Source organism: Arachis ipaensis, chromosome B5 (assembly GCF_059453495.1).
Source record: "Arachis ipaensis isolate K30076 ecotype BB chromosome B5, ASM5945349v1, whole genome shotgun sequence".
NCBI lineage: Eukaryota > Viridiplantae > Streptophyta > Magnoliopsida > Fabales > Fabaceae > Arachis > Arachis ipaensis.
The window spans coordinates 71,282,161-71,298,887 of NC_142440.1; the positions used below are offsets into that span (position 1 = coordinate 71,282,161).

At 36.8% G+C, this 16,727-nt stretch overlaps 1 protein-coding gene across 1 annotated transcript; it reads left to right on the top strand.

Annotated features, from left to right (window-relative positions):
• The first annotated feature begins 15,684 nt into the window (after window positions 1–15,684).
• LOC148564591 (serine/threonine-protein phosphatase 7 long form homolog) lies at window positions 15,685–16,727 on the top strand. Its single transcript, XM_088487059.1, has 4 exons — window positions 15,685–16,118; window positions 16,270–16,357; window positions 16,439–16,635; window positions 16,724–16,727. The coding sequence occupies exons 1-4, from the start codon at window positions 15,685–15,687 to the stop codon at window positions 16,725–16,727; spliced, it is 723 nt and encodes a 240-aa protein (XP_088343185.1).

Consider the following 16,727-nt stretch of genomic DNA (forward strand, 5'->3'; position numbering starts at 1 on the left):
GTGTGCTGGGGCTGAGACTTAAGCTTCTCACGTGCCTGGGCTGTTTTGGGTGTTCAACGCCAGGTTGTAACCTGTTTCTGGCGTTGAACTCCAACTTGTAACTTGTTTCTGGTGCTGGACGCCAGACTGCAACATGGAACTGGCGTTGAATGCCAGTTTACATCATCTATCCTTAAGAAAAGTATGAACTATTATATATTTCTGGAAAGCCCTGGATGTCTACTTTCCAATGCAATTGGAAGCGCGCCAATTGGACTCCTGTAGCTCCAGAAAATTCATTCCGAGAGCTGAGAGGTCAGAATCCAACAGCATCAGCAGTCCTTTTTCAGCCTGAATCAGATTTTTGCTCAGCTCCCTCAATTTCAGCCAGAAAATACCTAAAATTACAGAAAAATACACAAACTCATAGTAAATTCCAAAAATATGAATTTTGCCTAAAAACTAATTAAAATATACTAAAAACTAACCAAATCATACTAAAAACTATATGAAATTAACCCCAAAAAGCGTATAAAATATCCGCTCATCACAACACCAAACTTAAACTGTTGCTTGTCCTCAAGCAACTAGACAAATAAAATAGAATACAAATAAGTCACGAAGCAGTAATATCTCAGAGTTCTTGAGTGAAGCTCAGATTCTAATTAGATGAGCGGGACTAGTAGCTTTTTGCTTCCGAACAGTTTTGGCATCTCACTTTATCCATTGAAGCTCAGAATGATTAGCATCTATAGGAACTTAAAATTCAGATAATGTTATTGATTCTCCTAGTTTAGTATGTTAATTCTTGAACACAGCTACTTTATGAGTCTTGGTCGTGGCCCTAAGCACTTTGTTTTCCAGTATTACCACTGGATACATAAATGCCACAGACACATAATTGGGTGAACCTTTTCGGATTGTGACTCAGCTTTGCTAAAGTCCCCAATTAGAGGTGTCCAGGGTTCTTAAGCACACTCTTCTTTTTGCTTTGGACTTTGACTTTAACCACTCAATCTCAAGTTTTCACTTGACACCTTCACGCTACAAGCACATGGTTAGGGACAGCTTGGTTTAGCCGCTTAGACCAGGATTTGATTCCCTTAGGCCCTCCTATCCACTGATGCTCAAAGCCTTGGATCCTTTTTATTACCCTTGCCTTTTGGTTTTAAGGGCTATTGACTTTTTTTGCTTGCTTTTTCTCTCTCTTTTTTTTCCTGCAAGCTTTGTATTCACTGCTTTTTCTTGCTTCAAGAATCATTTTTATGATTTTTCAGATTATCAATAACATGTCTCATGTTCATCATTCTTTCAAGAGCCAACATATTTAACATTCAAGAACATCAAATTCCAAAGGCATATGCTCTGTTCAAGCATTCATTCAGAAGGCAGAAAGCATTGCCACCACATGTAAATAATTAGAATTTCTTTTATTAAAAATTCAAAAAATATTGCCTCCTTATTCTAAAGAAAATCTTCTATTTTATTCATGTTTAATGATGATGAGAAAAATAAATTATAGCTTAATTGGAGATAAAATAACTACTAATTACTACTATAACTTCTAAGGTAAAACTCAAATAAGAACAATTATCACAGAGTTGAGACTAAGATTAGAACTCAACAACCTTGAGTTTGGGATGTGGATGTTCCTCTAGTCTATGGGGTGCTTGGTCCTTCAAGAGATAACTTCTGACGCTTCAGTTCCTTTAAGTCACGCCCTTCCTCTTTTTGTTCCCTGAGCAGTTTGCAGAGCATACTGTTTTGATTTTGCTGTTCTTCTTTTATTTGGTCCATAGATTCTTGCAACTTGGTAACAGATGCTTCAAGCTGTTCCCAATATTCAAATTGAGGGACTTCCGGGAGAAATTCTTGCGCCCTCCTCTTGATGGGGTCATCCTGCACTTGTTGTTTTTCCATTGTGGTTTTAGTGATTGGTTGCTGCACTGAGATGTACTCCGTCATTCCCATCCTTACTCCAGCATCTTTGCAGAGCATAGAGATTAGGCTTGGATAAGCCAACCTGGCATCTTTGGAGTTCTTGTTTGCAAGTATGTAAAATTTAGATGGAATCAGTTGATGAACTTCCACTTCTTTTCCCAACATAATGCAATGGATCATCACTGCTCTTTTAACGGTAACTTCAGAACGGTTGCTAGTGGGCAATATAGAACACCCAATGAAGTCCAGCCATCCTCTGGCGACTGGTTTGAGATCTTCTCTCTTGAGTTGATTTTGGACACCCTTGCTACTGGTGGTCCACCTGGCTCCAGGGATGCATATATCCTCTAGAATCTTATCTAGGCCCTTGTTTGTTCTCATCATTCTCCTATTGAAGGAGTCTGGGTCATCTTTCAGCTGAGGTAGCTTAAAGATCTCCCTGATTTTGTCAGGGTGGATTGAACAATCTTTCCTCTGACCACAGTCCGATAGTCATAGAGGGCAGTTCCAGATATTCTCTTCCTGTCTGTTTGCTACAGATTAGCGTAGAACTCCTGAACTATATTCCTTCCCACTTTTGTTTCAGGATTAGCTAGGACTTCCCAGTTCCTGTTTCAAATCTGCTCTTGGATCTCCAGATATTCATCTTCTTTCAGATCAAACTTGACTTCCAGGATCACTGATCTTAGACCCATTATTTTGTAGTAATGGTCTGAATGTTCTTTGGTTAAGAACTTCCCTTGATTCCAAAGTGGTTTTGGAATACTCTCTTTCTTGCCTCTTGGAGTGGGTTATTTTCCTTTAGGAGCCATGATCTTAGTGGGTATAGTTTAGTGATCACGGATAAACACACCAAACTTAGAGGTTTTCTTGTCCTCAAGCAAAAGAAAAGAAAGAAGAGGGATAGGAGGAGAGCTAGTGTCGAATGGTGGATGAGAGGAGGGAGGCCGAATGTGGATTTAAAAGGAAGGGGGGTCGGTTTTCGAAAATTTTAAAAAGATAAGATAGAAGATATGATTTATAAAAAATAAGTATGATATGAAAAGATGTGATTTAAAATTGAAAAGATATAAAAGATATTTGAAAAAGATAAATTTGGATTTTGAAAAAGATAATGTGGAGATTTGAAAAAGGTATTGATGAGTTGAAAAGATTTTAGAAGGAAAAGAGATAGATTTGTTTTGGAAAATTTGAAAAAGAGTTGGATTGGATTGAAAAAGAATTTGTGTTTATGGATTAAGATACATTTGATATTTTTAAAGTAGGGTTTTTAGAAATTAGGGTTTTTAGAAATTAGGGTTTGTAACATGTTTATGCAAGAAATCATGAATTGAAACATGAAAATTAAAATTAAAATAAAAAATGTGAAATAAAAACGAATTTACCTCCTCCCCACCATCCTGGCATTAAACGCCCAAATGCTGCATGTTTTGGGCGTTTAACGCCCAAATGCTGCTTCTCCTGGGCGTTCAACGCCCAGCTGTTGCTTCTTTCTGGCGTTGAACGCCAGGAACTCCTTTGTCACTGGGCGTTCAGCTGTAAATCCGGCGTTAAACGCCCAGAAGGTGCTTCTTTCTGGCGTTCAACGCCCAGAAGATGCTTCTTTCTGGCGTTTAACGCCCAGATGGCTATCCTTACTGGCGTTCAACGCCCAGTGGATGCTTCTTTTGGGCGTTGAACGCCCAATTGTGCCTCTTACTGGCGTTTTCTTGCCAGTGAGCCTTTTTTTTTCTCTGTTTTATGTGCTGAATCCTTCTGTAACCCTGTGAACCTATACAATTGACTCTTTACCTTATTAACATTGAACTTATATGCTTTAAAAATAAATAAATAAAATCAAGAATAGGGCAAAATAACAGAAAAAGTGTTGCCAATGGCTGGGTTGCCTCCCAGCAAGCGCTTCTTTATTGTCTTTAGCTGGACCTTGCTGAGCTTTTAATTTAGCTTCAGCCTTGAGCACTCTTGCTTAACATTGCCTTCAAGATAGTGCTTGATTCTCTGTCCATTAACAATGAACTTCTTATCAGAATCAATGTCTTGAAGCTCCACATAACCATATAGTGATAGACTTGTAATCATATATGGTCCCCTCCACCGGGATTTCAGTTTCCCGGGAAATAGCCTGAGCCTAGAGTTAAACAGCAGAACCTTTTGTCCTGGTTCAAAGATTCTAGATGACAGCTTTCTGTCATGCCACCTTTTTGATTTCTCTTTATAAAGCTTGGCATTTTCGAAAGCAGTGAATCTGAATTCCTCTAGCTCATTCAGCTGGAGCAATCTTTTTTCTCCAGCTAATTTGGCATCAAAGTTTAGGAATCTGGTTTTCCAGTAGGCCTTATGCTCCAGTTCCACGGGCAGGTGACAAGCCTTACCATACACTAGTTGGTACGGAGAGGTCCCTATAGGAGTCTTGAATGCTGCTCTGTAAGCCCATAGAGCATCATCAAAGCTCCGTGTCCAATCCTTTCTACGGGTACTTACAGTCCGTTCCAGAATCCTTTTTAGTTCTCTGTTAAAAACTTCAGCTTGCCCATTTGTCTGTGGATGATATGGAGTCGCCACCTTGTGGCGAATCCCATACCGGACCATGGCAGAGTAAAGCTGTTTGTTGCAGAAGTGAGTGCCCCCATCACTGATTAGTACCCTAGGGACACCAAACCTGCTGAAGATATATTTCTGGAGGAACTTCAGCACTGTTTTAGTATCATTGGTGGGTGTGGCAATGGCCTCTACCCATTTTGATACATAGTCAACTGCCACCAGAATATAAGTGTTTGAGTATGATGGTGGGAAAGGCCCCATGAAATCAATACCCCATACATCAAACAACTCAATCTCCAAGATTCCTTGTTGAGGCATGGCGTAACTATGAGGCAAATTACTAGCTCTCTGGCAACTGTCACAGTTACGTACAAACTCTCGGGAATCTCTGTAGAGTGTAGGCCAGGAGAAGCCACATTGGAGGACCTTGGTGGCTGTTCGCTCACCTCCAAAATGGCCTCCATATTGTGATCCATAGCAATGCCATAAGATCCTCTGTGCTTCTTCTCTAGGCACACACCTACGGATTATTCCGTCTGTACATCTCTTAAAGAGATAGGGTTCATCCCACAAGTAGTACTTTGCATCAGTAATTAATTTTTTCTTTTGTTGCCTGCTGTACTCCTTGGGTATGAACCTTGCAGCTTTATAGTTTGCAATGTCTGTAAACCATGGTGTTTCTTGAATGGCAAACAAATGCTCATCCGGAAAAGTTTCAGAGATCTCAATAGAGGGAGAGGATGCCCCTTCTACTGGCTCTATCCGGGACAGATGGTCAGCCACTTGGTTTTCTGTCCTTTTTCTGTCTCTTATTTCTATGTCAAACTCCTGCAGAAGCAACACCCATCTTATGAGCCTGGGTTTTGAATCCTGCTTTGTGAGTAGATATTTAAGAGCAGCATGGTCAGTGTACACAATCACTTTGGATCCTACTAAGTATGATCTAAACTTGTCAATGGCATAAACCACTGCAAGCAATTCTTTTTCTGTGGTTGTGTAGTTTTTCTGGGCATCATTTAAAACGCGACTAGCATAATAAATGACATGCAGAAGTTTGTCATGCCTCTGTCCCAGTACTGCACCAATGGCATGGTCACTGGCATCACACATTAGTTCAAATGGTAATGTCCAGTCTGGTGCAGAAATAACTGGTGCTGTGACCAGCTTAGCTTTCAGAGTTTCAAACGCCTGCAGACACTCTATGTCAAACACAAATGGCGTGTCAGCAGCTAGCAGATTGCTCAGGGGTTTTGCGATTTTTGAAAAATCCTTTATAAACCTCCTGTAGAATCCTGCATGCCCCAGAAAGCTTCTGATTGCCTTAACACTAGCAGGTGGTGGTAATTTTTCAATTACTTCCACTTTAGCTTGATCCACCTCTATTCTCTTGTTCGAAATTTTATGCCCAAGGACAATTTCTTCAGTCACCATAAAGTGACATTTTTTCCAATTTAAAACCAGGTTGGTCTCTTGGCATCTTTTCAGAACCAGTATCAGGTGATCAAGACAGGAGCTAAATGAGTCTCCATATACTGAGAAGTTATCCATGAAGACTTCCAGAAATTTTTTCACCATATCAGAAAAAATAGAGAGCATGCATCTCTGAAAGGTTGCAGGTGCATTACACAGCCCAAATGGCATCCTTCTGTAAGCAAACACTCCAGATGGACATGTGAATGCTGTTTTCTCTTGATCTTGGGAATCTACTGCAATTTGGTTGTAGCCTGAATAGCCATTCAAAAAGCAGTAATAATCATGACCTGCTAGTCTTTCTAGCATCTGGTCTATGAATGGTAAAGGAAAATGGTCCTTTCTGGTGGCTGTATTGAGCCTTCTATAGTCAATACACATGCGCCACCCTGTAACTGTTCTTGTAGGAACCAATTCATTTTTTTCATTATGAACCACTGTCATGCCTCCCTTTTTGGGGACAACTTGGACAGGGCTCACCCAGGGGCTATCAGAAATAGGATAAATAATCCCAGCCTCTAGTAATTTGGTGACCTCTTTCTGCACCACTTCCTTCATGGCTGGATTAAGCCGCCTCTATGGTTGAACCACTGGCTTAGCATTGTCCTCCAATAAGATCTTGTGCATGCATCTAGCTGGGCTTATGCCCTTAAGGTCACTTATGGACCACCCAAGAGCTGTCTTGTGTGTCCTTAGCACTTGAATTAGTGCTTCCTCTTCCTGTGGATTTAAAGCAGAGCTTATGATTACTGGAAAAGTGTCACCTTCTCCCAGAAATGCATATTTCAGGGATGGTGGTAATGGCTTGAGCTCAGGTTTAGGAGGTGTTTCCTCTTCCTGAGGAAGTTTCAGAAGTTCTTTCAATTCTTCTAAATCCTCCAAATCAGGCTGAACATTCTTAAAGATGTCTTCCAACTCTGATTCGAGACTCTCAGCCATGTTGATCTCCTCTACCAAAGAGTCAATAAGATCAACTTTCATGCAGTCTTTTGGTGTGTTTGGATGCTGCATGGCCTTGACAGCATTCAACTTAAACTCATCCTCATTGACTCTCAGGGTTATTTCCCCCTGTTGGACATCAATGAGAATTCGTCCAGTTGCTAGGAAGGGTCTTCCTAGGATGAGAGTAGCACTCTTGTGCTCCTCCATTTCCAGTACTACAAAGTCAGTGGGAAAGGCGAATGGCCCAACCCTAACAATCATGTCCTCAATCATGCCTGATGGGTATTTAATGGAGCCATCAGCAAGTTGGAGACATATCTGGGTTGGTTTAACTTCTTCAGGTAAACCAAGTTTTCTGATGGTGGATGCAGGTATTAGGTTGATGCTTGCCCCAAGATCACATAAAGCTGTCTTGGTGCAATTACCTTCTAATATGCATGGTATCAGAAAGCTCCCAGGGTCTTTAAGCTTTTTAGGAAAGCTTTTCAGAATGACTGCACTGCATTCTTCAGTGAGGAGAACTCTTTCAGTTTCTCTCCAATCCTTCTTATGACTCAAGATCTCTTTCATGAACTTGGCATAAGAAGGTATTTGCTCAAGTGCCTCTGCAAACAGAATCTTTATTTCAAGAGTCCTGAGATAATCTGCAAAGCGAGCAAATTGCTTATCCTGCTCCTCTTAGCGGAGTTTTTGAGGATAAGGTATCTTGGCTTTATATTCCTCAACCTTAGTTGCTGCAGGTTTATTTCCTACAGAGGTGGTTGGAGAAGCCTTTTTAGAGGGGTTGTTATCAGCACTTGTGTATGTTTGATCCCTCACTGGCATTTGAATGCCAGGGTTAGAAGCTGGAGTGACGTTGGACGCCAACTCCTCACCTGTTCCTGGCGTCTGAACGCCAGAACTGTGCTTTTTTTGGGCATTCAACGCCAATTCCTTGCTTGTTTTTGGCGTTGAACGCCAGGACTAAGCATGGTTTGGGCGTTCAACGCCAGCTTTCCACCCAATTTCTGGCGTTTGATTGCCAGAATTATTCCTCTTCGGGCTCTTACTGTCCTCAGATGGATTTTGGGTAGTTTGCTCATTTCTTGGCTTCCTGCTACCTTGAGGTGGGGCATCTAATGTTTTCCCACTTCTCAATTGAACTGTTTGGCACTCTTCTGTTATTTGTTTTGACAGCTGCTGCTTTGTTTGCTTTAATTGTACTTCCATATTTATATTAACCATTCTTGTCTCTTGTAGTCTCTCCTTGAATTCGGCTAACTGTTTTGTTAAAAAATCCAATTGTTGATTGAATTCAGTAGCTTGTTCTGCAGGACTCAGTTCAGCAGTCACTGTTCTAGCCTCTTCTTTCATGGAAGGTTCACTGCTTAGGTACAGATGCTGATTTCTAGCAACTGTATCAATGAGCTCTTGAGCTTCTTCAATTGTCTTTCTCATGTGGATAGATCCACCAGCTGAGTAATCTAGAGAAATCTGAGCTCTTTCTGCAAGCCCATAATAGAAGATGTCTAACTGAACCCACTCTGAAAATATTTCAAAGGGGCATTTTCTTAGCATCTCTCTGTATCTCTCCCAGGCATCATAAAGAGATTCATTATCTCCTTGTTTAAAGCCTTGGATGTCCAACCTTAGCTGTGTCATCCTTTTTGGAGGGAAATATTGATTCAGGAATTTTTCTGACAGCTGTTTCCATGTCCTTATGCTAGCCTTAGGTTGGTTATTTAACCACCTCTTAGCTTGGTCTTTTACAACAAATAGAAACAGTAATAGTCTGTAGACATCCTGATCTACTTCCTTATCATGGACTGTGTCAGCAATTTGTAAAAACTGTGCCAAAAACTCTGTAGGTTCTTCCTGTGGAAGACCGGAATACTGGCAACTTTGCTGCACCATGATAATGAGCTGAGGATTCAACTCAAAGCTACTGACTCCAATGGAGGGTATAATGATACTACTCCCATATGAAGCAGTAGTGGGGTTAGCATATGACCCCAAAGTCCTTCTGGACTGTTCATTTCCACTTAGATCCATGATGGAGAAAGGGAGATGATGTAGAATAGAGAAAAAAATATTTTTATTTATTTATTTATTTATTTCGAAAATAAAATAAATTAAAATAAAATAAAATAAATAAAAATGGGTGAAGATTTTCGAAAAATGAAGAGAGAGAAAGAAAAAATTTGTTAGAAAGTTTTGAAAAAGATATGATTGGAAAAGATATGATTTGAAAAAGATATGATTTTTAAATTTGATGACTAATTTAATGCTAATTTTTCGAAAATTATGAGTGGAATGAAGAAAAGATATTTTTTTTTGAATTTTATGATGAAAGAGAAAAACACACAAAAGACACACAACTTAAAATTTTTAGATCTAATGCTCCTTGTTTTCGAAAATTTTGGAGGGAAAACACCAAGGAACACCAAACTTAAAAATTTTAAGATCAAAACACAAGGAAGACTCAAGAACACTTTGAAGAATCACAAGAACAACAAGAACATGAAGGTAGAACACCAAACTTAAAATTTTTAGAAAACCAAAATAAAATTTTCAAAAACCAAAGAAAAATCAACAAGAAAACACCAAACTTAAAGTTTGGCACAAGATTTAATGAAAAAAATTATTTTTGAAAAAAGAATTTAAAAAGAAGATACCCAATTACCAAGAACATAGACCAACGCTCTAGCCAATTGGGCAGTAAATGTAACACTTGTTTTGAAGAAGTATTTTTAATAACTAAGAATAATTTTTTTTTAAAACTAATGTTTTGAAAAGGCACACGAAAAACAAGAAAAGAAACAGAACAATAAAAACTAAAGATCAAACAAGAAAAATAAACAAGAACAACTTGAAAATCCAGGAAAAACAAAGAGCACAAATTCAAAAATTTAAAGGAAGATATAAAATATGCAATTGACACCAAAATTAAAATATAAAACTAAACTCAAACAGAAAAATTCAATTATTAGTTTATAAAATTTTTGAAAAATTTAAAAAGAGAAAATAAGGATTTTAAAAGAAAATTTTTTCCTAATCTAAGCAACAAAATAAACCGTCAGTTGTTCAAACTCGAACAATCCCCGGCAACGACGCCAAAAACTTGGTGCACGAATTGTGAATCACACTTTTCACAACTCGTACCACTAACCAGCAAGTGCACTGGGTCGTCCAAGTAATACCTTACGTGAGTAAGGGTCGATCCCACGGAGATTGTTGGTTTGAAGCAATCTATGGTTATCTTGTAACTCTTAGTCAGGATATCAATTATATTTATCAGTTTGAATTGCGAAAAATAAGAGAGCATGAAATAGATACTTGTTATGCAGTAATGGAGAATATGTTGGAGTTTTGGAGATGCTTTGTCTTCTGAATCTCTGCTTTCTCCCTGTCTTCTTCTTCACGCACGCAAGGTTCCTCCTATGGCAAGCTGTGTGTTGGTGGATCACCGTTGTCAATGGCTACCATCCGTCCTCTCAGTAAAAAAGGTCCAGGTGCGCTGTCACCGCACGGCTAATCATCTGTCGGTTCCCACTCATGCTGGAATAGGATCCATTGATCCTTTTGCGTCTGTCACTATGCCCAGCCCTTGTGAGTTTGAAGCTCATTACAGTCATTCAATCCCTGAATCCTACTTAGAATACCACAGACAAGGTTTAGACTTTCCGGATTCTCAAGAATGCTGCCAATGGATTGTAGCTTATGCCACGAAGATTCTGATTAAGGAATCCAAGAGATATTCATTCAATCGAAGGTAGAATGGAGGTGGTTGTCAAGCATGCATTCATAGGTTGAGGATGATGATGAGTGTCACGGATCATCACATCCATCATATTGAAGTGCGAATAAACATCTTAGATAGAAACAAGCGTGTTTGAATAGAAAACAGAAATAGTTGCGTTAATTCATCGAAACACAGCAGAGCTCCTCACCCGCAACAATGGAGTTTAGAGACTCATACTATCAAAGAGTACAAAGTTCAGATCTAAAAATGTCATGAGGTGCAAAATAAATCTCTAAAAGTTGTTTAAATACTAAACTAATAACCTAGGTTTACAGAAAATGAGTAAACTATGATAGATAGTGCAGAAATCCACTTCTGGGGCCCACTTGGTGTTTGCTGGGGCTGAGACTTAAGCTTCTCACGTGCCTGGGCTGTTTTGGGCGTTCAACGCCAGGTTGTAACCTGTTTCTGGTGTTGAACTCCAACTTGTAACTTGTTTCTGGCGCTGGACGCCAGACTGCAACATGGAACTGGCGTTGAACGCCAGTTTACGTCGTCTATCCTTGAGAAAAGTATAGACTATTATATATTGCTGGAAAGCCCTGGATGTCTACTTTCCAACGCAATTAGAAGCGCGCCAATTGGACTCCTGTAGCTCCAAAAAATCCATTCCGAGTGCTGAGAGGTCAGAATCCAACAGCATCAGCAGTCCTTTTTCAGCCTGAATCAGATTTTTGCTCAGCTCCCTCAATTTCAGCCAGAAAATATCTGAAATTACAGAAAAATACACAAACTCATAGTAAAGTCCAAAAATATGAATTTTTCCTAAAAACTAATGAAAATATACTAAAAACTAACTAAATCATACTAAAAACTATATGAAATTAACCCCAAAAAGCGTATAAAATATCCGCTCATCAGAGCTCTGTTGTACTTGATGGATTAAATGATAGTGAATTTTTTCTTCTCTACATCTTTTTTTGATTTGCTAGAAGGAATTTCGTTCTTCATGCTTAGTGTTCAATTATCTTGTAAAAGAGATTGAATGCAATTTGGGTTTCATGGGAACCTTGGAAGAAGAAACATGAAATCATGCTTGAAATTCCTTCTCACATTGAGTAGATCTGGGTTTTGGGATTGGATATGGTGACATGAAATCTACCCAATTACTTGGATCTATCAGAATGTGTGGTAAAATCAGGGACTAAGCTTATCTCTCTTCATGAGCAATTAAACCAAGGAATTGGCTGATTATCAAGATTTGAGAGATTGAATCACCAAGGAATTGGGGCTCAATCACTCATGATTGCCAAGAGGTCAATGAGTTGCATGATTGAAGATGAGATAATCTGAATTTGATCCAAAGAAAGCAACATCTCCCAACTCCAATGAATCTTTCCCATCCTTATCTTTTCTATTCTTTATAGCTTTCTTTAATTGCTGCTATCAACCCATTCTCCATTTACAATTTAGTCATTTACATTCTATAATTTACTTTCATGTTCTTTATATTTCTGTACTTTATTGCTTTCCTTTATCTTTAAGTCATTTACAATTCTGCTATTTAGAATTCTACACTCTACAATTATTCTTGATTAGCTTGACTAAATCACCCATTAACTAAAGTTGTTCAATCAATCAATCTCTGTGGGATTTGACCTCACTCTTGTGAGTTATTACTTGACGATAATTTGGTATACTTGCCAAGAGGGATTCATTGTAGTGATATAGTGAATTTTCAGTCATCATGTACTTTCTAGCAGCAAGCTCATGATTGTGCTCGTCTACAAAATGGGAGAGATACCACTTGTCACTCCCATCTTTTCACTTAATTCTCATCTTAGCAAGGCACCCACAACGAGTGACTACTTCGTGCTCTCTCTTTAGATCAGCAATCTCCAGTCATTTCTTATCACGATTTGCACATGAATGTATATTTAACAATCTCTCTTGAACTGTTTGGTACCTTCTTTCCCTGCCTTGTTCCAAATCCCTTCAATTGGCTATAGTTTTTATAAAAACATACTTCTTCCTCTGGCATATAAAACTCCATTTAAAGGGTATCCTTTGCTACGAGACCTTGGATCCCTTCAACCCATCACAAATCTGATCTTCCTTGCCTTCACACTCACCAAAAATTTCTTTTGCTTTAATTCCAATGTCATACAAAGCTTCCTATAAAAACAAACAACACGAATACAAACCATGAGGACTACATCGGACAGGTAAAATATTAAAAAAATCATGAAACTTTAAAACACTTTGATCCACGTCCCCTATGTGTGGCCGATCCTCAACGCGACATATCAGATGTCACCTAAGACCTTAATTTGGCAAACTAAGTAACCCACCTAAACCTCCTAACTAAAATAAGATTTTAACCTTTCAAGGTTCACATTCATCAAACCTAATTCAAATTTTTGTCTTAATTTCCTAATGCAACAACATGATGTGATCAACAACATTTGTATCCCTTTAACATGATTACCCAAAAACTAATGTTCATTTAAATAAAATCCAATAACAAAACCATACAATGTTCACTCACTTTACAACTAAACACACTATCACATTCACACAAAATATAAAGTACAAAATAATATACAGCCAAACCACTTCAACCTAAGCACCTGCTCTTCCAGAGCCACACCATCGCAGTAAATCCAATTATCCATACTAGTCACATTCTAATCATTTTTTTCCTCTTCTACACGGCTGCAGGATGCTATTTCTCTCTGCATATAATGAAAATATCATAAATTTTAGGTCACTGTCATCTGTCTAAGTTCACGCATTTATTCAGTAATCTCTAAGACCAACAGAAAAGTAAACACTACTTTATGTTAACATGAATTTGGTATCCAAACTTACCTTCTGTTGTTATGTGCGTCACAATAGGTTCCAAAAAGATGGATGATCCTGCACTGCATCTCACTCGAATGCCACTACATCAACTAGTTGTCCCTCCTTAGTTAGTTCCTAAACAGCGATTGACCCACTGCCTTTTCCAACACAAAACCATAAACCCCAATTAAACCTACCAATTTATCCACTATCACTTCATACTTGTTTTGTTCCCTTACATTCAAAAATTTTGCCCACCAATGACAATTCTCCCAAATTCTCGCCCTTCATCAGCTAAAACAAACTACAATTGACCACCATCCCCCTTCATAAGCATTTCTTCTTTTATATAGCTCTCTATGTATCTTCCAATTTTATTGTTTCTCTTTTTAATATTTTTAATTGTTAATTTTAATTCAAATTATTATAGTTTAGGTATTAATCTAATTTTTCATTCTATTCATGGCTTTATATATTTTATTTTATTCTCAATTTATTCATCTGTATTACTTTTTTTTATCTTTTACTCTATTATATGCACTTGAATATAAATTTTTAAATAAATTGATTAATTTACGAATTTAGAATATTTTTTTAGTTTTAGAAATGTAATGAAAAAATATTTTAATTACAATACATAATTAAACAAATGCATGAAATCTTTCATCTGACATTATATCAAAATTAAATTAAAAATATATAACAAATTTAATTATTTTAAAAATAAAAAAATGTAAATTAAGTTTTTATTATTTATATAAACATAATTTTCATATATAGATTTAATTTTTTTATATTTATATATAATTATAGTTTCAAATTATAAACACTAGTATATCATTATGCGTTAACGTGCTAATTGATTTAGTCTATATTATTAAATGTGTATAAAAGTAAATAAAAATAAAATTAGTTAGAATAACAAGTTATTTATAATTTAATTAAAATATTTAAATCCAAATTTTAGAAATAAATTTTTTTTATATAATTATATATAATAAATATTATTTTAAAAATAAAAATATTCACTAATTCTTTTTAATTTTTATATCTTTATATAATTAATAATTATTTTAGTACACGTATTTTTGTCTCTATTTTTTAAATTTTCTAGTCCTCACTTGCAGAAATTAATTTATTAATAGAAGTTAAAATGGTGGTGTGCAAGTATATTGTGGCTCGTTGTGTAATCCACAAATGTGGACCTGATGAAGTCAGTAACTTGCAAAATGCAGGTTACGTTTTAACTGAGACAAAAAAGTAAAACATCTACAAAACGCAACTTGCGTTTGGCAGGGGAGGGGAACGAAATCTCGAAACGTGTCCTTGCTCCTTGCACGCCGGCATGTCTCCCAACTTTGACCGTTATTATTATTACTGTTATTATTGTCATTAGTAACCTTATTATAATAATAATAATAATAATAATTATTATTATTATTATTATTATTATTATTATTATTATTATTATTTTCTAATAATTTGTATTATTTTTAATAAGTTTTGATTATTTTTAATAATTTATTATTAATTTTTATGATATTAACCGTACTGTGTAATAAATTATAAAAATAAAACTGTTTAAAAGGTTTTTATTATTTTTAATAATTTATTATTAATTTTTATGTGATTTGTGTAATAATAAATTAAAAAAAAGAATATTGTTTAATAATTTTTTATTAATTCTTAATAATTTATTGTTTACTGTTATGTTATGATAATAACAATAGAATAGAATACTGTAGAGTTAATTAAATAATTATTTTATTATTATTATTATTATTATTATTATTATTATTATTATTATTATTATTATTATTATTATTATTATTATTATTATTATTATTATTATTATTATTTGTATTGTTGTTATTATTTTTATTATATCATTATTATATTGTTAATATTATTGTTATTATTAGTAACCTTGTTATAATAATTACTATCATGAGTAATGTTGTTGTGATTATTATGATTATTATATTTTTTAAGTACAGGCTATCAGAAATTTATTGCCTAAAAAACTAGATCTGACAGAGACCTTTAACGAGGTAGTTACAGCGGCACTGGCATTGATTGGGTTTCAACACGTTTCACGAGTAGGCGAAATGAGAGGTCATTCTGCACTATTGAGTGCCTTGGTGGAATGCTAAAGGCCGGAAACTCACACATTTTATCTTCCGGTCGGTGAAGTGACGGTGACACTGGAAGATATGAGCTATATTAGGGTTTAGGGTTTAGGGTTTATGGAGAACTGCATTGCATATTTTGGTCGGAAGCCCGGTCCGCAAGATCACGTGTTGGGGAAGGTTAATCTTGCATGGGTCCGGCGGGACAGAGACACCGAGCCGTGTGACACTCAAGAGTCTATTGAGCGGTACGTCCGAGCGCACATTTTCTGCGTGCTCGGAACAGTTGTGTTTCCGGATAAGTTGACCACTTCATTGAACTCGAAGTTTCTACCGCTACTTGTGAATTTTCACCGGATTTCAGCATACAGTTGGGGGGCAGCCAGTTTGGCACATCTATACAGATCGTTGTGTCGTGCATCACAATACAACTATAAAGAGATGGATAGCCTACTGATACTGCTTTTTGTTTGGGCATGGGAGCGTATACCGCTCCTGGCACCTATACCCCGCGATCAGCTCGGCGATGTTGGTATTCCACTTGCGCAACGGTATTGTTTATTATTATTATTATTATTATTATTATTATTATTATTATTATTATTATTATTATTATTATTATTATTATTATTATTATTATTTTTATTATTATTATTATTATTAATTTGTTATTCTTATTATTATTATTCTGTTTTTTGTTAGGTGGACTCATTGGCGCCGACATACAAGATATATACGGAGGCCTACTGCGCATTTTAGGCGAGGACTCGACGACATGGTAGTTGACGATGTAAGTTGTAACCATTAATGTCCAATGTTTTTATTCAGAAGAATAATTTTTCTAATCGGCCTCTTGGAAACTAATGTGCAGTTTATATGGCGGCCGTATATGGGAGTGGGGGTTCCGGATGACCTCGCTGCCAATTTGTTTATGTGCTCCACCCAGTCGCCACTAGTGTCATTTGAGTGCATAGAATGGCACCCGACAGACCGAGTTAGACGACCGTTCGGGATGCAACAGCTTCCACCAGGTCCGGCGTTCGACCTTGGTCATGATCATTGCAAGCGGTTGATAGGAGTACAGAACCATGACTGGGGAGAGATTTACAGTCAATGGGTTAATAGGTGGAGATCTGACCGCTATAACACATTGCAGTTAG